The following is a 26,110-nucleotide window of genomic DNA, read 5'->3' as shown; positions in this document are numbered from 1 at the left end:
AATATTTTAATTGTATAGGAAAAGGTAAAATAAGTTATTGTGAAATATATTTTTATAAGGAAGAAAAAAAGTAGTTTTGTGCCATAAACTTAAGAAAAATCAAAGAAAAATTGCTGCTAGTATTATAAGTGTCAGATTTTGCTTAAGGTGTGGTAAAAAAAAAAGAAGAAAGAATTATAGAAAATTTCTTGTAATTTTTTTTACGACACCCATATTTTATTTAGGAAAAAGAGATAGTAAAATTAAATATGAAGTCTTTAAAAATTAGAAAAGGTCCTTTTTTTTTTTTTTTTTTTTTTTTTAAAGCCAAACCCATAATCACTCTTGTGTTCTCCCAGTGTCACTTTATGAATGAGTTGACTTTAAAAAATTGAATTAATTTTATTTGAATTGGATAATATTCAATTAATTATACTTATAGTAAAGATATATTTTTGTCTCTTTGAAAAGTGAAAAAACAAAAATATCCTTTAACTATAACTTCTTTTAAAATAACGATTTGATCAAAATTCAATAATGATCAATCATAAGCCCAATGGTAATTTTAGAAGTTACATCATTTTTAGAGTGATACAAAAGATACACAAGAGTGACTTATAAAATTATTCGTTGCTATTATGCCTTTAAGCGATTTACAATTTTGTTTTTTATTTAAATAAGTGACATAATAAGTTATTTAAAATACCGTGACGATTGATAATTATTTTTAAGAGATACCCTTTTTTTTTCTTTTTTTTTTTGTGTTTTAGTTGAAAAACTGTTTCGATATAAGTTTTGTGAGAAAAGTTGTTTGTTAATATTTTAATTATTTTATGCAAAAAGATTAAAAAAAAAAAAAGTATGTCACACATCATTCTTCATTTATCTCCGGACCATTATGTTTGCAAATCTATCATTCAATTTGTGGGACTTACTTATGAGTCTTACAATTTTAAGAGAAACGATTTACGTCAATATTTTATCAATTTTTTCCTATTTTATCCTACAAATTCAATAAATCTACCATTATATTTGCGGACTTCATAAAAATCCAATGGTAGATTCATTTCTTTACTATGGAGATGGTTACAAAATTGGATGAATCATATCATTTAAAAAATTTAATGGTGAATTTTACATATTTACTTTATCGAGATGGGATGACAAATAATTTTTTTTTTAGAGAAATGCTAGGGGTATCAAATCTTTTATCAAGAGAGTCTTACCAAACTGATGTGTAGCTCATTCATTGGTACTCGTTACATTTCTTTTTAATTAATTATTTTGTTTATTTCTAATGAATGAGTTATACATCGGTTTAATAAGCATCTCTTAGGAAAAAATTTGGTACCCCTAACTTTTTTTTAAAAAATTATTTTTCCAAAAGAAAGAAAAGAGAAAAATAGTTGGGGAACATGGTGGCTCCATATGAATTAGCATATAATAATTATAATAAATGAGAGCGAAAAATAACGTATTTTATCTAATAATTTATCTGGGTATGCCTGTCGGTCTGGATCGGGTTGAGAGAGAAGTTAAAAGAGAGAGAGAGAGAGAGGGAAGAAAGAAAAAGAAAAGGACTTAGAAAAAAGAGAGAGAGAGAGAGACGTAAGAAAGAGAGAAACGTGAAGAAAATGAAAGAAGAATGAAACGAAAAAAATAGACCGTTCTATTTCTACATGTAACCTCTATAGACCTATAGACAGAGAGGGAGGAGAGAAGAGAAGAGAACCCCCCAACCCCAAAACCAAGAGAAAAAACCAGACGGTCGTTTCCTCTTTTCGCTCTCTCTTTTATATATCAAAGACGTGTAAAGCCTGACGTTGAACTCGGTCTCTCTCCCTCTCTCTGTCTCTCTGTGTGTCGCCTTTACCTCTCATTTCTCTACTCTGTCTCCATTGCCTCATAGACCCGGAATCCCACGTGCCCAAATTGGGTTCAATCTTTTTGGGGGGTTTTGAGAGGATGGATCTCAGTTGCCTTGCTCGTTGGGTGTTGCTGTTGCTGGCTTCTTCGTCTTCTTTCCTTGCCGTTGATGTTGTCAGAGGCAACCTCGTATTCCCGGTGCAACATAAGTTTAAAGGCGGCGAACGGAGCTTGAGTGCATTGAAAGCCCATGATGTGCGCCGTCACAGTAGAATTCTCTATGATGTGGATCTGAAATTGGGTGGCAATGGCCGCCCTTCTGAAACTGGGTGCCTTTCTTCGTTTCTTGCTCTTTCTTTCAATTCCTTTGCGTTTAGATTCTGGGTTCCTTTCTTTTCTTGTTGGGTTTCTCTATCTCTCTCTCTCTCTCTCTCTCTCTCTCTCTCTCTTAATGCTTTTTATTTTTTATTTTATTTATTAATGATGATCCTATTGGTTTTGTTTGTATGCATAATTCATTTTCATATAAGATATTTTGTAGTTTTTTTCTTCTTACTGTTTTATGCAAATTTTGGTCGAAATTGGTTTCTTGGGAAAATATTATTTTTTTGGTTTTCTGGATATTTACTTCGGATAAATAATCACTGATATTGCTATTGGTTTGAATTGTATGTGCTTGTTTTACTTAATATGTTTAGATCCAATCTCTCTCTCTCTCTCGGTTTTTTTTTTTTTTTTTTTTCTGGTTAATTTAAGGTAGAATTAATGGATTCTAAGGGGAACAGTTTATTTATTATGTTTTTTTTTTTTTTTTTTGTTTGATAATAGTTTATCTATTATGTTATGTGCACTTATTGGCTTGGTACATTGTACCCAATACTAATCTCTATTCATTTTTGGTTTCTAGAACTATTGATTTTGTATTTAAAAAAGCAATTCATCTTGATTTTTTATTTTATTTGTAAAAGTATTAAGTTCTAATTCTTATCGTTAATTAAAGTTTTTTTTTATATATATATATATATATATATTATTTTAAAGAAATTTGGGTACCATTTATTCCCTTCTTTGAATGCAATAGTTATTATTACTTTTCTTTTCTCGTGTTATATGAACCAAAACATTCTTTCCCAATGCCATCTTTAACACCCAGCCGGACTTTCTTATGTTTGCTGTTGTCTTGGTGCAAAAAGAAATAGAAAATTCAGCCTACTTGAGCTAAGTAGGTGCTTAAAAAAGGAAACATTTGATTTGTTTCCTCTATATTCTTACACAGTTTACTTGGTTGCTGTAGCCTGTACTTTGCTAATATTGGGATTGGGTCTCCTTCAAAGGACTATTACGTTCAAGTTGATACAGGAAGTGACATTCTATGGGTGAATTGTATTGGCTGCAGCAAGTGTCCTAAGAAAAGTGGTCTTGGTGTATGCACCTCTAACTTTATTTCTTCAATTGAGTCTCTCAATTTACTATTAAAAATTTTGATGCATATTCCCTCACATTGAATGTTATACTAAGCCTTCCAAATTATGTTGAGCATTTGTTGAAGAAGCATTATTATTATGATTATTCTACTACAGATAGAATTGACACTATTCGACCCAAAGGGCTCATCTACTTCAAGTTTGGTTACTTGTGATCAAGCTTTTTGCACTGCCACATACGATGGTCCACTTCCTGGTTGCAGGCCTGACTTGCTTTGCCAATATAATGTTGTCTATGGAGATGGGAGCTCAACTGCAGGATACTTTGTGAAGGATAATATTCAACTTCAGCGAGTGACTGGAAACTTTCAGGCAGCACCAGCAAATGGGAGTGTAATATTTGGGTGTGTTGTATTTCTTATATTAAGCTTCAATGCCATAATCATAAAGAACTTTGGATATATGTCAGTCTAGAAAGAACTGCCATATCTGTTTTTTTTGATAGGTAATATCAATGTATTAAAAGCGCAAGGGGCGCAACCCATGTACACAGGAAGTATACAAAAGAGCCCACAAAACAAGCTTTAAACTGAAAATGACGCACAGAATTCTAGGAATTCCGCAAGCGTTGTGAAGAATGCCACAATACTCTCCATGAGAAAAGTGTTTGGAGCACCCTTTTCTTCAACTCTATAAGTCCAATTTCATGGTCCTCAAAATTCTGTGCATTTCTTTCTCTCCATAAGCACCACATTACACACAAAGGAGCCATTCTCTAGATTTACTGAACTGAATGCTTACCCCTCTGCCCTTTCCAAGTTCCTAAGCATTCCTTCATCCTACCCGGCATCACCCACATAACACCAAACAGCTGAAAAACCATGTTCCATACCTCTAAAGCAACTTCACAATGCAACAATAAATGATCAATAGATTCACCACTCTTCTTGCACATACAACACCACTCTGTCACTATAATGTTCTTCTTACGTAAATTGTCCAATGTTAATATTTTCCCCATCACCGCCGTATTTGTTGCTACATCCATATAGAACTACCATATCCGTTGCTTGCATCCATGTAGAAAAAGTTGAACCGTAGATATAGCAATACTTGGATTATACAGGGCTGTGCACCTATTAATACTGTATAATTAATATCTTTTGTTTTTCTCAAGTCTAAGGTTTTAAATTTCAAATATGTCAGTGATATAGAAGGGGGTTTGGCTAAAGTGAAATCTCTTGATAACCAAATTATCTGATGATAATTTATTTATTTTTTATTTATTTTTGTTGTGGTAACCAACATTTGTTATTTTATCATTCCGATATTTTCTTATATATCGGCTGGTAAACCTATTGCATCACTCAATGTACTTCAGTTTTGTTTTTCCTTATTGAGTTTTTTCATATACTTATTCTACACTTGCTGTACTGTTTCTAGATATTAAAAATTCCCTCTTGTGAAAGGTGTGGAGCTAAACAATCAGGGGAGCTTGGTTCATCCTCAGAAGCACTTGATGGCATACTTGGTTTTGGACAAGCAAATTCATCCATGATTTCACAGCTAGCTTCAGCAGGAAAGGTGAAAAAAATGTTTGCTCACTGCTTGGATAATGTAGATGGAGGTGGAATCTTTGCTATTGGGCAAGTGGTGGAGCCAAAAGTGAACACTACTCCATTGGTACCAAATCAGTATGTGGAGCTTTAATAAATTTTTTATTTGTTATGCTAGTTATAAGTACTATGATTGATTGGCTGTATGTGGAGCTATCATAAATTTTTTATTTGTTATGCTAGTTATTACTTATGATGATTTTCTTTTTCGCTTTTTCACTTCTAGTTAGGTGATCCCGTTGTATACTCTCAGTGTACTTTGGGGTGCCTTTACCCTTTTAATAAAATAGTTTATTACTTATAAAAAAAAAATAAAAATGATTGATTGGCTGTTAGCAGTCTAAGATATTATTTAATTAGGGTTTATTTAGATTTGTTTGGATGAAACTTCCATCGAGTATGGAGTGCGGTTATCTTTTTCTTAGTTTATCTTTATTTATTTTATATTTTCTTGTCCACTACCTTTTCTTTAACTATACTTTTTGGGATTCATAGTTTTTCTTTCCGTTGTTTGCTAGGATAAAATGCCAGAGCCAACTTTAATGTGAACTAAGTTCTATGCATATGTTTGGAAGGTAGAGATTATGGATCATTTATCCAGTAATGTCAGATTGTATGCAAGAGATTGCATAAGAAGCTTTTGAAAGTATGAGTTCTTGAATTGTGTTATCATTTTGAGTAAAGAGCTTTGTGGTTATGGTAGCAATGCAGGAAAAAAGTTAATAAGCATACTACATACCTGACCTATGTCAACTTTTGAACAACTGAATAGAAAGGAAGAGAAGTTGAAAATATGAGAACATCACACTCCTAATCCTTCTGAAAGTGTGAACTGAGAATTAATTTAATCATTTATGTCCACATGTATTTTGGGAACATTTATTAGTAGTAGGTAATGAAATAGTTCAAACTTTAGCTAATGCTTCTTATACTTGTATAAGAGCCAACCTTCTTTTCCCCATAAAAGTCTTGGTAAAGCATCTAATGCATATAAGATGTAGGGATGCTGCTTGGAGCTTGGCCAAATGATTGACAGTTTATAGGTAGACTAGAATTTATCTTGAGATCATAAAAATATGAAGAACAAATGTTGTTGGGTCTTCTTTCAGAATGACATCTTATGGGAAATGTTGGTATCCAGTTTAAGTTCTGGAACCATAGCTCTTGCCGGATTCATATGTTGGGGTAAAATGAGATATTGTTTTGTTAATATGCAATTATCTTAAATATTTCAACCATTTTCTCTATGTTTTGTTGCCAAGAAGGGGCAAGAGAAATATCTTGTTCTTTCTTCAATAATTTCTGATATCTAGTGGACCTCTTACTAGGATTCAGATCCAACAGCGATTCTTACGTCCATACCAGATTCTTCACCATGAAGTGCCTTCTTATAAATCCTGGACAGACTCATTGTAGGCATTTGGTTTTGAGGACTAGAATGCATTCTGCTGTCTTTAACGCTCTGATACTGGAAGGCTTCCCTTCCCTAAAGGAAGTCATGTTGTTGACTGCATTTAAGTCCTTCCATAATGGACATTATGAAGCTTAATTTTAAACATTTTTACTAAAAAGCTAACAAGGTATGTGGGTATAATAAGAGGTCATAGAGAACGCATTTTGGTTGAGCGAACATTCCTTTTTATACACATTTTGATGTCTTTAGAAACTGTTTAGTGAAAAAGTTTTTAGAGGTTTCCACGATGTATCCAAAAGAGAAATTCAACTTGGGTGGTGGTTGTTTTTGCAAAACCAGGCAAGTGGGGATGGGTGCCATCTTTGGGGACCAGAAATGGGACTCAAAGTAACTTTTTCATGGAATGGAAAGTGGCATGCTTCCCAGGCTTTGCGCCTTGTGCTTCATCAAGGAGTAGGAAATCATGTACTACGAGAAATATTCACTTCATGCTTGTTTTCTTGGCAACCCTTGAAGGTAGGAATAGGGGAAATCTCTGCGGACTACAAGTGGATATCATCTTTCAGATCTAGGTGGCAGGGGTCTGATTTCCAGGCTGAGGTGTTTGTCCTTCGAGGCTTTGGGAATTTTCACCTATTGGAATATCTCAATATCTGATTGAAGATGGCTTTTTGGCAATCATTAGATTGGTAATAATTGATGGCTAGCTTGAGCAATTCAGGGTCTATGAGGTGACTCACTTGATATCAGAAATATACCATCGGTCTTCTATGATGAGGGTTGAGAATCTGTGGGATGGTTTTTCTCCTCACAATTTTTAAGGGAGGAGACTTTAATTAGTGCCCAAATAGGTGCAAAATGGGTGGACAAGGGGTTTGGTTATCTAGCACACTCTAGTTAAAAGGAATAGAGTCCTAAAAGAAATAAGGTCTTTTACATTCATGTCATTTACACATACTACAGAATATCGATTTAGTTAATTTTGTTGCGAGACACCCTGATTGTTTAGGACATTTTAATTCACCATGGGATGTTTAATGCTTGCAAGTAAGGTATAAATTATGTACTGCAATTATACAAAAGTGACATACATAAAGTACTCGTACATCTGACATCCATAAAGTACTCGTACATCTAGATGGAGATCTTTGTAGAGTATAAAGCTTGATCTTTCAGGAAAAGGTGTAGTGAAATTAAGATTTGAAGGAATGTTTTCTAGTCTAAGTTATGGATTACTTATTATGGTAGAAGAACCCTTGTGCTTGATGCATAAAAAAAAAGAAAAGAGAACATGGAAGTCTTCACTTTGTTTATTATTACATTCAAAAATAGTGTTGTACATCAATTCCTTCCCCATTGGTAGGGCAAGTGCTAGGAACCTGATCGTCAAGGTCATTATAGAGCTTACTTTAGTATGTCCTTTTGAATATTAGTAAAATGTGTTGATTCCTTTTGTGTTTCTTTGTGAAATGTTATCTTAGTTTCTTTAAATTCTTATTTCAGGCTTTAGTTTCCTTACTAAGTTTGGCTTATGAATTTTGTCATAATTGTACTTTTATCTACAATCTTAGGGCACATTACAATGTAGTATTGAAGGAAATTGAGGTGGGTGGTGATGTTCTAACACTTCCTTCAGATATATTTGACAATGGAGTTAAGAAAGGAACCATAATTGACAGTGGTACAACATTGGCTTATCTTCCAGATCTGGTTTACGAAGCACTAATGCCTAAGGTACATGATATTCCTTCACTCACCTTCATTTGAGGTTTTCTTTTAGATTCTTATTTATTTTTATTTTAATTGTCATTCTTGTTATGCATTCAGATTATGAGTCAGCAGCCTGGGTTGAAATTACATACCGTTGAAGACCAGTTTACTTGTTTTAAGTTCAATGGAAAGTAAGGCATCAACTGAAGCTACTTGCTTGTAATTTTTAATTTTTGGAGTAACAAGATTAAGCTTTATTTTCTCTTTTAGTAGTATTGGGGCCGAATAAGTATTCATTTCTGTACTAAATGTCATACTGCAATATAATTTATTGGTTAATACTTGAAAAAGCTGACTTGCATTTATCAGTGTATAAATGAGATTAATTTGAAGTATTTTGGAACCGACAGATTTTACATAATAAATCCAGATAAAAAGGGACCCAAAATGACAATATATAATATAAATAGAAAGGTTGCATAACTTAACTTTGAAGCAATTGTTGCTCTTTAGTACATTATAAGAAGATAACAAATTACATATGTATTTCAAGTTGTCTGATCCAGGCTTTTGTAAGACAACTCTGATTTCTATTGTCCTGTACTCCTGCAGTGTTGATGACGGATTTCCAACGGTCACATTTCATTTTGACGGTTCCCTTTCATTGACAGTTTATGCTCATGAGTATCTATTCCAGCTTGGCATGGGTAATGTGAGTCTTCAAATTTTAGTTAGAGTCCTCGCTTGTTAGGTCTCCTTTCACAATTTGCTGATATTATTCCTTCTCCAAGATGCTTCAGCTCTTGTGCTTTTTTACTTTGCCTTCAGTAAACTCATGCTTGGGTTCCATGTTGAATCACAATCGCAAAGGACCTGAATTTTAGGATTTATTATCATCTAGATATTTTATCTTACTTTCAGTAACTTCTTTGGATTGTTTTTCTTACTCACTATGTACATTGAATGCTCACCTAAAATTGCTTGTGAAATTGACCTTTTCTTCGTTAGATAGGTCAATAAAGTAGATTTTACATCTTTATTAGGCTCAGAAGTTGTGTATATCAAGCCAATATAGATGACACATTGCCCAAAATGTTGTTGTACTTTAATTTCTATTATAATTCTGACATGTTAGTAGTATAAACCAGTGGAAGAAAGTTTTTAATCTCTATGCTTTTAATAAAACATACTCTTTACTTATCAAAAAAAAAAAAAAAAAAAAGAAAATCTAATCTGATTGGTGGTCAACTTTCTAGATTCTTAGAAGTAAAGATTTATATCCTATATTTAAAATAGAAAAAGAAAAAGCCCATATTTCTGAAGACCATCTCAATATGCACATACCTTTACATTGATCAAATAAAGATCAGTATGAATTGCTATGTTCTATGTACTGTATATATAATGTTTATTTAATAAAACCACTTGTCAGAATTTCTGTAGATGGTCTACATATTTCTGTAGACCATCTCAATATGCACATACCTTTACATTGATCAAATAAAGATCAGTATGGGTTGCTATGTTCTATTTACTGTATATATAATGTTTATTTAATAAAAACCACTTGTCAAAAGATGAGTTTTACAGCGTTCTTACACAGTACTTTGAAATAGCCTCTTTGGAGTCTCCTTGGTTGTGATTGTTTGATAACATTTTTATGAGTAGTCTACCTTGTGAGTGATAGTTATTTTTTCATTTTTGATTCCTCCCAGCTAGAAGAACATTGAAGTTAATCTGAAATCAAAATTTTTTTTTGTTGCCCTGTAGTGTTAAGCACTGCTACCTATTATGTATGTGGTTTAAATGGTCTTTCTATTTTTTTATTTTTCTGAAAAACATCATTTTCATATATATTATTGATCGAATTCTTCTCCAGGTTCTTTACGAGTATATATATAATTTCTTTTCATGACTTTTGCAGGATAATGTATGGTGTGTCGGTTGGCAGACTAGTGGAGGGCAATCTAGGGATGGAGGTGAAATGACTCTTTTGGGAGGTGAAGTTTCAAATTACATTTGATTATAAGTTCAACTATTGATTTTGTCACTGAATGTAGAATGTGTAATTAGTCAAGCCAGTCTTAGATAAGTTTTGTGCATTTATGGTTCTTTCCGGCCAAGAACTATTTTGGAAGTTTAGGTCCAAAATAAGGCTATAATCGAGCTGAGTCAAGCCGAGTGTTGAATATTCAAGCTTGGTTTGTATCGTTTTCTTTCAAACACGAGCCATCCTCAAGCTTATCACCGAGTTAGATAATATGTTCAAACTCAATTTATTTATTTTAAACTCGACCTTGTTCATGAATTGCTCATTTAACTTAATTCATTCCTTATATAAAGTACATATAATCATTGTTTATACTTTTTTCATAAATCCATGCTAATTATTAGTTACTTAATTATTGTTAAGGTTTAATCATTCAAGTTAATTAAATAAATTAATTTTTATTTATAAACTTACAAAAATTAACCCTACCAACCTCTTATTTAAAATAACTCATATATCTAGCTTTTATTGTGAAATTGACTGTTTATATTATATCTTATAACCTCATTTAAAATATTCTTAAATGATCCAATCATGAATCTATATGTATATTTTACAGTATATATATACATCCATCACACATGCACACAAAAACACATATCTATATTAAGACTTGATCTCAAGAATTCAAGCTACATCCATCTCATGAGGAAGAGATTTTCCTTTATCATTTTAAATGCTTAAAATGTTCTTACTACATAGTTAAAAATTAATACTATAGAAAATAATAAAAATGATGTTATATGAGTTGAGCGAGTTTATATGAATTCGGCTCATTTAATAAACGAAGTTAAGTTTCTGAAGAAGCTCGAAATAGCTCGGTTCGTTTACAATCTTAGTCCAAAATTCCTAGCTCTGCATGAAGTGATTACAGACAACATCTTGCTTGCGGAAAATAATCGGAGATCCTTTTAGTTAGGTGTTTCATTTTGTATACTTCATGTGTACTTAAGGTTATGCTTTTAATGATATTTGTCGATTACTTATAAAAAAAAACTAAAGATCCAAAATGTTTTTAATCCCGGACAAACTTTTTTTATCTATGTAAAATTCATGAGATACACTCTGCAGCAGTTAAGAATCTTTTTAAATTCCATTGAATTTTACTATTTCCACTCAAACAAAAGCCTTCCCCATGTTTGGGAATCAGCTGTAATTCTGCTCAAAATTTAAAAATATCTACTCTCTTTATAGGCACTTAGTTTTATTCTGTTGAGTTTCACGAATAGATTAACTTGATTAAGTTGAAAATGGAAAGGACAAATGATATATGTCAGGTTGTATGCATTATTTTTATATTATAAAACTTCTCCTATTGTTTCCAATGGCAGATTTGGTGCTCTCAAATAAGCTAGTTTTGTATGATCTTGAAGCACAGGCAATTGGATGGACTGAATATAACTGTGAGTACTGTCTAGTGTTTTAATTTTGTGTTTGTTGGTATTGTTTATTACTACTTCCCACATACTTTGTGTTTATATTATTGTCCTGCAGAAGTGTTCTCCATATTTTTTTTTTTGGTGCTGAATATTAAAAATATTGTTTTATTTAAGTATTTCTTTGTATTTTTTTTTTTGATAAGTAATAACTAGTTTTATTAAAAGTGTAAGGCGCCCCAAAGTACACAGGGAGTATGCAAAAGGATCACCTAACTAGAAAAAGAAAAGTGAGCAAGGAAATCATCATAACTAATCGACAACGGGGACAAATGTGCTACAGTCCAAATATACAAAGTATAAAAACAAGAGGATAAAATGTCCTCCAAAGACCTCTCCAAGTCCTCAAAGCACCTATTGTTCATTTCCTACCATAAACACCAAAATAGACACGTTGCACCATCTTCCCGGCCACAGCACTCCTCCACCTCCCAGAAGACCACCAACAGGTTAGGAAATCAAATACCCGTCTAGGCATCACCTAGGCCATCCCAATGCGACTAAAGATGGCATACCACAGAGCATAAGCAACCTTACAATGAAGGAGGAGATGATCCACCGTCTCCTTGCTTCTCTTGCACATGCAACACCTGTTTATCACAATAATGTGACGCTTCCTGAGATTATCCAAGGTCAGAATTTTGCCTAGAGCTGCTGACCATACAAAAAAAGTCGATCTTGGAGGAGCGTGCGTCCGCCACACTCTTCCAAGGGAAGCTCCTACCCTCATTTCAAGCCAACGAATAAAAGATGGCCTTGACCTTGAATAGACCTCTTTAGGAAGAAATCCACCACAATTTATCTTCGCACCCTCGTCTCACTCTAACTAAATGCAACACTTGTAGAAAGGACACAAAGACTTCCAACTCCAATCATGTGCCTCTCTAGTGAAACTCACATTGCACTGATTTGAACCTCCTAGCATCTCCATATTAGCCGCAATTGAAGCATTCTTCACACAAGCAATTCCAAATAAAATTGGAAAGGCTACCTTGAGAACCGTATCTCCACACTGATACCTCAAATTAGTTCTCTCCACCTCGATTGCTCTCTCAAGTGAGAGATTCATGAATAGAAAATTTCATTTCTCCCCTCTTGGAATAGAGTTTATGGCTTGTCATAAGTATTATCTTTTTTGTATTCTCTGTCTTCTTGTTTTCTCATCCCAAAAGAGAGTTCTATGGCTAATAATAAGCATTTTTTTGTTTGTTTTCTTATCCCCTTCTTTGAGTGATTTGTGCATTAAATGAAATGTCTTAAGATGGTTTGGCCGTGTACAATGAAAACTAATTAGTGTTTAGGTGAAAAAGAATGATTTAATCCAAGATGACCTAAGAGGTGGAGGAAAGCCTCGAGCATGGGTAGAAGTAAGAAAGAAGGATATATTAAATAGGGAAGTGATAAAGAGTATATTTTAGAGAGGATGTTAAATTTAAATTTCCTTGAACTTGCCTCTTAAATGAATAATAACAATGTGAAATTATAAATCAAGTCACTGTTTTCATCATAAAAATGAATAAAACAATTAGAAAAAAAAATATTGGAATAAAAGAAATCAATAAAAAAGTTCCTCGATGGTTATACAAATTAATTGACGAGTTAGAACAACAAGAAGTAGAAATTGACAAAAATGGGGCAACGAATCATCAAATTTGTCCAAATACTCGCTGTTCATACACATCATAGCATGTGCACTTGGTGGTTTGATTCTATGGCAGGAAAGATTTGGCCTTTCTTATCTATGTTTGTTTTTGCATTTAGGCTCTTCAAGCATTAAGGTAAAGGATGAGTCTGGAGCAGTGTATTCTGTTGGCGCCCACAATATTTCTTCAGCTTCCACTCTGATTATTAGAAGAACATTGACATTCTTGTTTTTACTGATAGCTATGCTGCACTACTTTCTATATTAACTAGTTGCTACAAGACAATTTTGTTGTATTATAAATTATTTGGTGAAAATGTGTGCTTCGGATACTTTGTCTTGTTTTCACTCTTCCCCCCGCCCTGCCCTCGGGGGGCCAGGGCCCAACCCTTCTCTTCATTGGCGGCGTTGGAGAGGGGGGGACTGCATTCTTTGCGATTGAATTAATAGAAAGAATATGTCATTACATACATGATGGCAAACACATGCATACATTTATTTCATAATAAATGCTACATATACTTTCAAGTGCGTACTTCTTGATGTAGCAGTGAAAATCGCCATTTGTGTATAAATTTACAGGATCTGTGTGAACGACAGCCCTTTATAATGCTGTCAGGCTGATTTTCTGGTATTATGCTTACTTTTGTGCTTATTGTTCTGTTTAATATATGTTTTGTACTTGGGAAATGAAGGAGAATGCTAGAACTACTACCAGTTTCACTACAAAACTTTTAAAAACTGTCGTGGCATCCTCTGTGGCATCACCAACATAAAATTTTTGTTTTCAAGTCAGTTTTTTTATTAACGTAGATTGCTATATCAGTTTGTAAAAAATATGTAGCGAATTTTGTGGTGTCTGTAGCAAACTCGGGAAATGAAAAACAATAACTGGAAAACTTAGTTTAATATGATCATCCATTCCCATGAAAGCTAAGAGTGATTAATTTATACAACAATATACAATAGCAGTAACATAATTATATCCACAATAAAGAAAGTGGTGTAATATTACAAGGTTGTCCTCAAAAACTGAACAACCAAATACAGGACTGCCAGAAGTAGTGCAATTTGGTATGCATCTCTTTGGAAGCTGTCATCCCTTTGAAAGAACTGAAGCAAAGCAAACAATGGAATATGTCAGTTGATAATGACAGAAAACTAACTCTTTCCATTTCCACCAAAAAGCCTTGCAAATGCTGCAAAACTCTCTCCAAACTTTTACGCATTTTGAAAATTACTCTTAAAGTTCAAAAACTCTATATTTAAGGTATTGAACTTTTAATTTTTTGTAATGTTCTCAATCTGTTACGATATTTTGTTAAATTTTGTCAAAATTTCTAAAATACCGGTCTTTTTATTTTTTATTTTTTTTTAATAAAGAAGTTGCAAAGATTTAGGAGTAGGTATTTTTGCAAATTTCATTAAATCTTAACCCAAAGCCTGAATCTTTGCCAATTTTAATTTTAGTTTTTTATAATAAAAAAGGGTATTTTTAAAATTTTGACAGGATTTAACAAAAAAATCCTAATAGATGGAGACAATGCAAAAAATTGAAACTTCAATACCATAAACTAAAAGTTTTAGAACTTTTAGAGGGCGGATAATTTTAAAACGCGTGGAAGTTCGGGAGAGTTAAGTGAAATTTTCCCTTAATTTATATACATAGATACTAAAAAAAAAAAAAAGTAAATAAACTTACCTTTGTTGGATCACCAGAGGGGTCTGGATATATTTCCAAGTTTTCTTTCTTAGTGGAGAAACGGCTTGACAGGTTCTTAACAGCATCGGCCAAATCCTTTCCGGCCTCAGTCGCCGCAAAAAGGCGCCGTGATGTCCAGAAGAAGGCCTGAGCAATGGGCGATGAAGATGATAAATCCCACAACTCCTCATGCTCAATCACTTGCCCACTAATTTGGTTGAGAGTGAATTGAGAATTAACTCTTATTATCAAATCTCCTCCCAAACCAGCAACAAAAGATTTTGGCTTCCCTTTGATTGTCCACTTTATGCTCAGGACACTGGTTGATAACATCACCATTTCCTGCACATACTGTGTAACAACAACATAGAAAGATTAATTAAAGGTTAAATTTACAATCTAAATATGCAATAAATACCTAAAATTCAAAATATATGAACTACGCAACCACGAAAAGTCATTGCGTGTGACGCCCTGGTCCCATATTGGGAAGATGAGGAGTAGCCCACTTAGAATGTGTGGTTTATAAATAGGGCTACCTCGATACATTTTGGGGTCTAAGGCGAGAAATTAAGTAAGACATGTTTCTTAAATTTAAATATTATATTTTTATTTAAAAATAATTCTTCTCGCTTTTTGAAATACAAAATTACTTATTAAGTTTTTCTATCTTTTTTTTTTTTTTTTTTTTTTTCTTTTTTTTAATCACTGAAAAGATATGAAATGATTTTAAGGACTTGAATAGTTGTTGGAAAATACTAAAATATTTTGTGGACAAAAGCAACCTATGTCTCATGTTAGAGAGAGAAGAAAAAAAAAAAAAAAAAAAAAAACAAAAACCTCATATCTCATGCAATGACTATCCAATTACCAGTTGGAACTTAGGATCATAATTTATTGCTGATTAGCTGTCATTGTAAATTATGATGAGAATCTTTGGCTACTCATCACAAGGCCCAAAATATCTCTACGATTAACATGAAAATTTTATTTAAGAATGACTTTGATATTAATATATTATTTGATTTCCTTATTTAATGCTACCAATTATTGTAATACTTGTTTCAAGAATGGAATGTTGAAGATTTTAAGAGAATCAAACAATGTTAATGTTTCTCAATTACTTATTTACCATAATTTGGGGTCTTAATTAAATAATATTGATGGTAATTAAGGCCTTAAATATTTTTTTATGAAAAAAATATTCATTAATATTTATTAATTGGGGCCTTAGACAGCCGCCTAAGACTCCAACCGGCCCTGTTTATAAAAATAGTCATGATTACTAAATCCTACATTACGTGGTTACTACGTGAAACTAAGCTTTATAAAGAATTTTATGAAAACTCCAAATTGATTAGTCTTTTTTGAATGATAACATAGGTGACTAGCGTTTTTTTCCAGAATCGTTACAATGTGATTCTTGATATATGAAAGGCCAAAATATTGCTCAGTGCATGCCATTTAAGTGAAGAAAATGCAGTTCAAAGACAAGATAATAGTTCAAAGATATAGGCACAAGATATATAGAAGTCTTACCACAGTAGGGTTTTCTAGAGCTCTGGTTGCCCATAGTGGTCTCTTGTACTTTTCACGACCAGCAAAACTTCTAACTGGATCCTGCAATCAGTATCATATCATAATATTGTGTTAAAATACCCAACTGCAATAATAAATACAAGTCTCTCTCCACTATAAGAAATATAGTAAAAGAAACTACTAATGACAATGTTGAGAATGAGACCGCATATTGAATCACCAATAATATAGATACACCAATTATAACTAATGTGGGATCGTATAAGATATCTAGGAGAGGATGTCGGAAAGAGAGAGGAAAAGGGTGATGAAGGTGATTCAGAACCTTTGCTCTAATATCATGATGTGAATAAGACTGTATATTGAAAATCATTTATAATATTGTCCATGAGGAGCCTATAAATAGAGGCCAATAATACAGATACACACATATACCAATACCTAATGTGGGGCAATACAATATATATAGGAGAGAAGACCAAAAGGAGAGGAAAAAGGTTGGGAATGTGATTCTGGACCTATACTCTGATACCATATTGAGAATAAGAATGTATATTGAATTACAGATAATACTGTATAAAAAGACCTATATATAGATGAAAATAATATAGATATACACACCAATAACTAGTGTGGGACAATACAATATATATAACCTAACAAAAAAAAAAAAAGATTTAAATTTGACATAGAATATTAGGGAAATTACTTAACAAGTAGTGATCTAAACGGAAAGAATAAGGCAAATACCAAACATGAAGATAGGATTTTGCAACAGAAAAAGCAAAACGCTTAAATATATATACCCTGTATGTGACAGAAACTGCATATGTTCCAAGGGCACGATTGCCTTCCCGAAGCTCAAGGATATCACGGGCAAGTTGTCTTGCGGTGGATTCCACCAAAGGGCTGCTGATGCACTCAAACTCATTGCAGAGCTCACCAAAGTCCATACCATCTACAATCTTATCAGCATCTGATGATTGTTCAACGGTAGGATCAGGAGACAACTCGGGTCTTTTTGAATCATTTGCAACTGCAAGACACGACAACAAACACAGTCAAGTTTATATCAAGACACAGACATGTTCATTGTCATGCACGCAACAATATATCAAAGTGGAATGGAACAGTTTAAACTCTATAGAGGCAGAAATTTTGTTAAGAGTTGCCTACTTCTGGATGACTATATGAGCTGCGGGGAAAGGGGGATAATTGAGGTGACGAAGATAGGGTTCGAATTTAGGACTTCGGCTCTGATACCATGCTAAATCATTCGTTTATCTTAAAAGTTTAAGCTTATAAGAAGGGATATATCTGAACTTTTATCGCTTTTACAATTATATATTAAAGTTTAAAAATTCTCAATCTAATAAGAGGCTCACTGGGAGTGGAAGAAAGGAAGCAAAGCATCTTATTTGCTAGCTGCTTTTGGCAGAAGTCAATGGTTGTATGACATCACATGCATACTACTATTACTTTAAGAGTTTGTTTGGGTATGTGTTTGAAGGACCTAAAAGTGCGTTTAACATTCAAAAAGTACCCGTTTGATAATAAAAAAAATTGAAAGTACTTTTAAGGACTAAAAAAACCTAAAAATAGTCAAAAACGCATTTTGACAAAAGCTTAAAAATAAAGTTTTTGCCAAAAAACACTTTTTCACTTAGAAGATTTATTTCTCAAACACAATCTCAAACATGCTCTAAAACCAATAAGGATGATCTCCACCTTTTATTCTATTTTTCCAAATTTAAGTTCCGGTATTGGGCATATGATAAGTATTTAACTTAGAGATTGATTTCGGGTACTACAGATCTTTGCATGATGGATAAGGATCTATGGCAACTACCTACTCGAATTGTTAACAGTTTGGGCAAGTATTGTGAGAAAAGTCATTCGGAATCCACTTATTCAAATAAGTGGCCGAATAGCTCAAAATTTAATTGGACAAGTGAGTCCCACATGAATTCTCTCACATTACATGCATGATAGCTCACATTGGAAACCTAAGGTGAGGCAGAAATCCAAAACAATCATTTTAGCATAGAATATTTTGTGCCAGTTTCAATGGGCAATCCCAATGAATTGGCACCATCATGCAAAGAATGATTTTACATACCATGAGTTTGTTTATGGTCTTACTTAGACATTGCAGTCAACACCAAAATTCATATACCTTATCAGGTTTCAGCATGCAATGCTGTTTCCTTCCATTACTTTGGATGATTTTAAGATTCATCATCATCAACACACACGCTCACGTATGATTAATATATATATATATAACAAAGAAGAAAGAAGAAGAAAGAGAGAGTAAAAAGAAAAAACCTCGAAGTAAAAAAGGGTGGAGGTAATGAGAGGAGGCGGAAAAAGCCTTGGAGGTGAAAATGCATTTACTGCGGCGGAGGGCGGTGGCGGTGGAGGCGGCGGCTGAGGCAGTAGCGAGAGCAGAAGAAACCGACGTAGCACTCATCTTTCCCCATTCTGACGCCAGTGATGCTCTTGGGGTGGAATAGAAGTACAACAGCCTCTCTTCTTTTCTCAATTTTTCTTTTCCTCTCGCTTGTTGATAAGGTGGGGGCTACATGTGGATTTAACTACACCCACTTGTTTCTTCATTGGCCTCGGGATTTAATCTATTTAGAAATTAGCCCCAAACTCCATCTTGCTACAGAAGAGAGGGTAGATCCACATAGTCGCTCGTTAAGAGGTTCGGGCTCGGCTTGGGATTCATTTATTTATTAAAGGAAAATTTTCATTTACCATCCCTGATATTTTATTATATTATACTCTTAAACTTTTAAATGTGTCAATTTTATATTATTATTTTTCTGAAGTTGTCAGATGAAACTGAGAACTCCATCTAGACTATGTAAATGGAGGGCAAGGGTGGTCTTTTGACCCCCTTGGCCGACTTCTACAAGGATTGGGATTTCTAATCACATGGCTTAAAAATACTTTTCTCTTGGGATCCAAGTATTGTAAATAGAAGTTCAATTGAGAAGCAAAGTACCTGAAACAATTCAGAATCTTGTGATTTTTGTGAAAACAAAAACACAACTTCAATCTCCCACAAGAGTGAATACATGGCCCTAGGGGGTTTTTTCTCTCCAAAGTTTTGTTTTTAGTTTTCTCTTGATCTTGATAAAACTTTGTGAGCCCATAGTCACTGTCATATTTAGTCATCAAAAAGAAGATCTAATGGATCAATCTTCTCCCCAATTGTTTGAAGATCTTGAAGAACTTGATAAACTCTCAAGTCTTCAAAAAGTTCTTTATGAATACAATGAAGAATATAAAGATGTTCTTTAAGTTCATGAAGAACACGTAGAACGCGAAGAACATGAGGAAGGTGAGATGAGTATGGACTCATACTTGAAGTATTCAAGCATGTTGGAACTTCAACTACTTAGTCCAACACCAAATTGAAGAACGGATGCACACTCCTACGCCCCAATGTCTAGGAAAGGCCGAATCTACAAGTAATCTAACTTATATATTTGCTTTAGATCTAAACATGTTTGTCTTTATGGTAAAAAATTTTGGGATCATGTTTTATTCGCTGTGTAAAAATAATTTTTTTTTTTTAAATTTACGTAAACAATCCCAACAATAAGATATGTTGTGAGTCCCTCATACCATGCTCTAGGTGCTTGCTTTAAACCATATAAGGCCTTCTTCAATTTATACACATGCTCGGTATGATGGGGATCTTTGAACCCTTTGGGTAACACCACATAGACTTTCTCTTGAAGAATACCATTTAAGAATGCACTCTTAACATCCATTTGATATAATTTGAACCCAAAATTGCAAGCTATTCCTAACAGAATTTTGATAGACTCAAGTCTAGCAACATGAGAAAATGTCTCATCAAAATCTATTCCCTCAATTTAAGTGTAACCCTGAGCTACAAGCCTAGTTTTGTTCCGTATAACAGTACCATGTTCTTCAAACGTATTTTTGAAGATCCATTTTGTTCTTATAACATTTTGATCAGCTGGTCTGGGAACTAATGACCAAACATCATTACAAGTGAATTGATTCAGTTCCTAGTGCATTGCTTCAATCCAATTCTCATCTTGTTGTGCTTCTTCAACCTTCTTGGTTTCAAATTGAGATAAGTAGCACACATATGAGACTTGATTCAAGACTCTACTCCAAAGTCTTTTCCCTTTTCCCATCGTCCCCAAAATCTTATCTTTTGGATGATTTAAAATCATACGAGAATGGGTGTCTTTGGGCAGAGGTTTTCAATTGGAAGACTCATCACTAGGCTCAAGGGAATCAAGACCAATGATGTCTATTGATTCTTCCAAACCTGCTTCTTCCACTTCCACAGTCTTCTCCTCACTTCCATGTAAATTACCATTGGCATCAGAATATTCATCATTAACAACAACATTTATGGATTCCAGAACAGTGTTAGTCCATTTGTTGTAAACACGAAATGTTCGACTGGAAGACAAATACCCAAGAAATATCCCTTCATCACTCTTGGTGTCAAAATTTTTCAAGATTTTCTCTATCACGTAGAATGAAGCATTTACTTCCAAACACATGAAAATATTTCACTGTGGGTTTCTTTCCTTTTCGTATCTCGTATGGAGTTTTCTTAGTACTAGGCATTTGATAAACTCTATTGATAATGTGACAAGTAGTATTGATTGCTTCCCCCCAAAAGTAAGTAGCAAGACCCTTCCCATGGAGCGTAGCAGATGCCATACCTTGTATGACTCTGTTTTTCCTTTCCACCACTCCATTTTGTTGGGGGTATAATGGGAGATGAGAACTCTTTTTTGATGCCAGTTTCTTCACAATATTTTTCAAAGCTCAAGTTTTCAAATTCTCTTCCATGCGTATGGGTTTAATGATGCATCCTTTCTCATTCTGAATCTTTTGAACAAAATTTTAGCTTGATCACAAGTTTCTAACTTTTCTTTCAGCATCACCACCCAAGTGTATCTAGAGTAGTCATCCACAATCACCAGTATGTATCTCTTTCCACCCATACTAGCATTTATGGTCAAACCATTAGATTCATGTGAAGCAAATCCAAGGAGCAAGAGGTACGTATGGATTTAGTTGCTCTATGTTGAAACTTGATATGTTTTCCCAACTGGCATAGTCCACACACCATTTTCTCAAGTTTACCCAACTTGGGCTGACCAATGATAAGATCATCCTTGGAGGCCTTATAGAAGTTCTTGAAATTCAAATGATCCAGTCGTTGATGCCACAACTCTTCTTTTTCAAGTTTAACATGACTGCAATTGACAGAAGTTATTGGTCCAATCCTATAACAATTGTCCAAAGTTCTAATTCCTCCCATGACTCATTTTCCATTCTCATCAAATACATTGCATTCCTTTTTCGAGAATTGAACCAATCGTTCATCATCACAGATCTGGTTAATGCTAAGAAGATTGGCTTTGAGATTTTTCACATACAGAATTTCATGAATCTCAAGAAATCCTTTGATTTCAATTGAACTTTTCCTTATAATTTGCGCATGATTTCCTTCTTTGAAGGTAACACTGCCACCCCTGTACTCATTTAGACAATTAAAAACAGACTTATCCCCCGGCATGTGTTTGGAGCAAGCACTCTTGAGGTACCAATGACAAGAATCAAGAACCTTTAAGGAAGTATGAGCAACAAGACCAACATAATCACAATTTTCATTTTGGCAACCCTTAAACATTGTTAAGTGCCAAAATATTCATATTTTAGCCCTTAAACTTATATGTGTTCCTTAAGTATGGTTAATTTGTACTATTTTAATTCTTTTATGTGTTTTCCATACAAATAATATTGAAAAACAAATAATAATGTGGCATTTAAAAATACTTAATTTATTGAATAATTTATGTATGGAAAACTCTTGAAATATAATCAACACAATTAATTAAGCTAATTAATGACCGAGGGTAAAAATAAAAAAACGGTTCAGATATTAAAAACATGGACACGTGTCGCAATTCTAAGCACTTTCAAATATTAAAAAATATAAACATGTGTCGCAATTCTAAGCACTCTCTACGTCAAAACTCGGCTTATATATATATATATATATATATTAGATATTAGATATAGGACATGAGTAAGGCTTTTGATAGAGTTGAATGGGACTTCCTGGAGGCAGTTATGCAGAAATTGGGGTTTGAGGCCAGGTGGATTCACTTACTCATGACTTGTGTCTGTACAGTGACTTATTCCATTCTCATTAATGGGCAGCCTTATGGTAACATCACCCCCTCACGAGGAATTCGCTAAGGGGACCCGCTTTCTCCTTATTTCTTCATCCTATGCGCGGAGGGGCTTAGTTCTCTTCTACATAAGGCTGAAAGTGATGGGAGGATCTCGGGGCTCCCAATTGTACGAGGGGGAATGCGGTTAAACCACATTTTCTTTGCGGATGACAGCCTCCTTTTCTGCAAAGCTAATATTCCTGAATGGCTCAATATCCAAGGTATCCTCATAATGTATGAACATGCTTCGGGCCAAAAGATCAATAAAGAAAAGACTTCCATATTCTTTAGTAGCAATACAAAGCCTGAAACAAAAAACCACATTCTCTCAGTGGCTGGGGTGTCCTCGACTATTGACTTTGAGAAATACCTTGGGCTGCCTGTTTTGATTGGAAAATCGAAGGTTGCAGTTTTCTCGGGGTTACAAGGCAAAATCTGGGGTCGATTAAATGGCTGGAAAGAAATTTTTTTATCTCAAGCAGGGAAAAAGGTGCTTTTGAAGGCGGTTATCCAATCCATACCCACCTATACGATGAATGTATTTCAACTGCCTAAAGCAGTATGCAAAGAAATTAATTCTCTGATGTCAAATTTCTGGTGGGGGAAAAAAGACAAGGAATCAAGAATTGCGTGGATGAGTTGGGAAAGATTGGGTAGGGCCAAAGAACAAGGCGGAATGGGCTATCGTGACTTGGAAAGTTTTAATCAGGCTCTACTTGCCAAGCAGGGATGGAGATTATTAAAATTTCCCGACTCTTTGATGGCGAAGGTTTTTTAGCAAAAATATTATCCACATGACTCTTTCCTCAATTCTGCATTGGGCCGCACTCCCTCTTATACTTGGCGAAGCATTTGGAATGCTAAGAAATTACTCAATGAAGGTTTGCTTTGGAGAGTTGGGGATGGAAAACTATTAACATTTGGGGGGACCGCTGGATACCATCCCCATCAACTTATACCATTCAAACACCCAACTGACTCCTGGACACAAGCTCAAAAGTCAGCTCTCTAATAGATGAAAACACAAACTGGTGGAAGCTTTCCCTAATCAAAGAGCTGTTTAGTGCAGAAGAAGCCGCCCTCATCGGGAATATTCTAGTTTGTCCAGCAGGGCAGCAGGATACACTAGTATGGTTGGGAACTAAGAATGGAACTTTCACAGTCCGGAGTGCCTATCACATGGCTAGAGCTAGTATGTAGAAGGATAGCGGCAGCAGCTCCAACCCAGCCGAAAGCAAAAGTTTCTGGAAGGAGGTCTGGAAGATTAAGGTTCCGACTGTTGTAAGGGTCTTTCTTTGGAAGGCCTGTAACAACATTCTACCAACAAAGCTCAATCTTCGGAGGAAAGGTGTTGTGGAGGACTCTTTATGTCCTATTTGCAGGTTGGAAGAGGAATCAGTGGAGCATATTGTTTAGAATTGTGAATCGGCACGAGATACGTGGGCTGCTTGCAACAGGAAAATCCAAAAAAGTCCTAATATGGAGATGACTTTTCCCAGCATTTTTTCATCGTTGATTGAACGACTGGAAGAGGAGGAACTATAGTTGGTGGCCACTGTGGCTAGATGTTTGTGGCTGCGGAGAAACAATGTAGTTTTTGGTGGTTACTTCACTTCGCCATCCCATGTTATTGAAACTGCAACATCCCAACTTGAAAATTTCCATAAGGCGGAGAGAGGAAGAAGAATGGAGAGCCCACCGCGTGCAGAGCAATCAATCAAGACTTGGGAAAAGCCTCCCCTGGGTATAGTGAAGCTTAACTGGGACGCAGCCATTGACGTTGGGAGGCAGAAAATGGGAGTAGGAATTATAGCACGGGACCATGCTGGTAATGTTCTGGCAGTCTTCTGTGCTTCGAGACCTCTGGTCATAGACCCAACAGTCGCAGAAGACATAGTCGCATGGAAAGCCACGGATGTCTGCATGCTCATGGGATTCTCCAAGGTCATTCTGGAAGGAGACTCAATTGAAGTGGTTAAAGCCTTGAAGGGAGATGATTGGTGTTGGAACAGATATGGCTCTCTAATTAATGATGCAAAATCTACTCTTAATAGTCTTCAAGACTGGCATGTTTGCCACACAAAGCGCTTGGCCAATTCTACAGCTCACTTGCTAGCTAAGCACAGACTCACAGTATCGGAAGACCAGCTCTAGCGGGATGATTTCCCTCTTTGTATTCATCATTCTGTTCTCCTTGCCAAGGGTCTTTCTTGAGTTTTTGAGTAATGGAATACCAATTCAAAAAAAAAAAAAAAAAAAAGAAGATATTAAATGCTTTAAAGACTTTCTAGAAAAGTATATATATATATATATATATATGTGAGTTTGGTGTTCAATATCCTTCGTATGGATCACGTCATCACGTTTTCACGTTTTCTGCCAAGTGTCATTTTAATATCTAATATATAATATGAGAGTTTTTAGGAAGAGAGGCTAATATAGTGACATGTGACATCCTTTTATGAAGACAACTGTCCATGTTTAAGTGTAAAACAATTGTTTAGTTTTTTTTTTTATTTTCAACCAAAACAAGCCTTTGGTGAGACGTTGTGCATTCAGTTATTTTTTCAAAACAAGTTTCTAATAAAACAGCGTATCCAATAAACAGTAAATCAAACCTCTTTTCCATACATCTCTCCTCAATTTGCTTCTCTCACAAACGTCTCTGACATGCGGTTATTCCTTCCAAGCCTTCAAACTCCGACACCACTTTCTCTGCATTCTCAGCATTGGGCGGCTACCATGAGCCACCGGCAAATGTACTCAACTTGATCGTCAGGGTCGTTTGAACTGCTTTCTCTATTGGTTTGGATGCTCTACAAACCAAAAGTTTCGGCATATGTAGCAGACTGCATTGTTTCATTGAAATTTGGGATTATGTGGAAGTGTTTCGCATAAGATTCAAGGTAGTCGATAAACTGATATTTTGTGGGATATTCTGAATACTCCTCCGGGAATGGAAAGTTGGGTAGTTGGCAAAATTGTTTGGGGAGATGAAGCTTGAGGCAATTTTGCCACAAAGAGGCAAAGCAATTTGACAAAGCAATAAAAGAAGCAAAGCAATCAGAAATTAAGAGAGAAAGAAAAAGATGAACCATTACGTTTTGCTCATCCAACCGAGTTTTGAAGGTTACCATTTTTCACTTAATGTAATTTGGATTTTTTTTTTTTTAATTCTTCATTTGTGATGTAAATTTCGACAGTTGCTGGTGTCAATTGGATTAGGAAAATTACTCTTTTCAAATTCGTCAGTTTTTTGAACTTGGTTTAAAACAACATGTTTCACACTTTCACTCAAACACCAATTCCCCTCTTTTTCACATATAGAAATTTGGATTTTAATTTATTTTTTTAATTTTTTTTGTGATGTATATTTCAGTAGTTGTTGGTGCCAATTTGATTAAGAAAATCACTCTTTTCAAATTCGTCAATTTTGGACTTGGTTTAAAACACCATGTTTCACTTTTATTCAAACACCACT

The 26,110-nt window shown here is 34.5% G+C and overlaps 3 protein-coding genes across 3 annotated transcripts; 2 read left to right on the top strand and 1 right to left on the bottom strand.

Moving 5' to 3' along the window:
- The first annotated feature begins 1,646 nt into the window (after positions 1 to 1,646).
- LOC132171170 (aspartic proteinase 36) lies at positions 1,647 to 13,672 on the top strand. The gene is made up of 10 exons (XM_059582415.1): positions 1,647 to 2,174; positions 3,140 to 3,269; positions 3,426 to 3,673; positions 4,739 to 4,963; positions 7,871 to 8,033; positions 8,127 to 8,200; positions 8,622 to 8,721; positions 9,934 to 10,009; positions 11,391 to 11,462; positions 13,257 to 13,672. The coding sequence occupies exons 1-10, from the start codon at positions 1,945 to 1,947 to the stop codon at positions 13,403 to 13,405; spliced, it is 1,467 nt and encodes a 488-aa protein (XP_059438398.1). The 5' UTR covers positions 1,647 to 1,944; the 3' UTR covers positions 13,406 to 13,672.
- Positions 13,673 to 14,037: 365 nt separating this feature from the next.
- On the bottom strand, positions 14,038 to 18,976 carry LOC132171752 (uncharacterized). The gene is made up of 5 exons (XM_059583144.1): positions 18,707 to 18,976; positions 17,185 to 17,414; positions 16,379 to 16,459; positions 14,840 to 15,190; positions 14,038 to 14,250 (listed from the first exon to the last, which is right to left on the bottom strand). Exons 1-5 carry the CDS (start codon positions 18,849 to 18,851, stop codon positions 14,149 to 14,151), a joined length of 909 nt encoding a protein of 302 aa, XP_059439127.1. The 5' UTR covers positions 18,852 to 18,976; the 3' UTR covers positions 14,038 to 14,148.
- A 5,339-nt stretch (positions 18,977 to 24,315) lies between these two features.
- Positions 24,316 to 24,783, top strand: LOC132169039 (uncharacterized). Its single transcript, XM_059580129.1, has one exon. It carries the CDS (start codon positions 24,316 to 24,318, stop codon positions 24,781 to 24,783), a length of 468 nt encoding a protein of 155 aa, XP_059436112.1.
- The last annotated feature ends 1,327 nt before the right edge of the window (positions 24,784 to 26,110 follow it).

The sequence above is a fragment of the Corylus avellana genome, chromosome ca2 (assembly GCF_901000735.1).
Source record: "Corylus avellana chromosome ca2, CavTom2PMs-1.0".
NCBI classification, from domain to species: Eukaryota; Viridiplantae; Streptophyta; class Magnoliopsida; order Fagales; family Betulaceae; genus Corylus; species Corylus avellana.
The sequence above is the reverse complement of the archived record's forward strand: the minus strand, read 5'-3'. Positions and strand labels throughout refer to the sequence as shown.

What these genes read in the sequence shown, in the direction of transcription:
- LOC132171752 (XM_059583144.1), bottom strand. Translation starts at nt 18,851, where the DNA reads ATGAGTGCTACGTCGGTTTCTTCTGCTCTCGCTACTGCCTCAGCCGCC. An exon ending in CCACCCTTTTTTACTTCGAG is followed by an intron (nt 17,415 to 18,706) that starts GTTTTTTCTTTT and finishes CGTGTCTTGCAG; the next exon opens with TTGCAAATGATTCAAAAAGA. An exon ending in CTCTAGAAAACCCTACTGTG is followed by an intron (nt 15,191 to 16,378) that starts GTAAGACTTCTA and finishes GTTGTTACACAG; the next exon opens with TATGTGCAGGAAATGGTGAT.
- LOC132171170 (XM_059582415.1), top strand. Translation starts at nt 1,945, where the DNA reads ATGGATCTCAGTTGCCTTGCTCGTTGGGTGTTGCTGTTGCTGGCTTCT. An exon ending in AATGGGAGTGTAATATTTGG is followed by an intron (nt 3,674 to 4,738) that starts GTGTGTTGTATT and finishes CTCTTGTGAAAG; the next exon opens with GTGTGGAGCTAAACAATCAG. An exon ending in TGAAATGACTCTTTTGGGAG is followed by an intron (nt 10,010 to 11,390) that starts GTGAAGTTTCAA and finishes TTCCAATGGCAG; the next exon opens with ATTTGGTGCTCTCAAATAAG.
- LOC132169039 (XM_059580129.1), top strand. Translation starts at nt 24,316, where the DNA reads ATGGAGAGCCCACCGCGTGCAGAGCAATCAATCAAGACTTGGGAAAAG.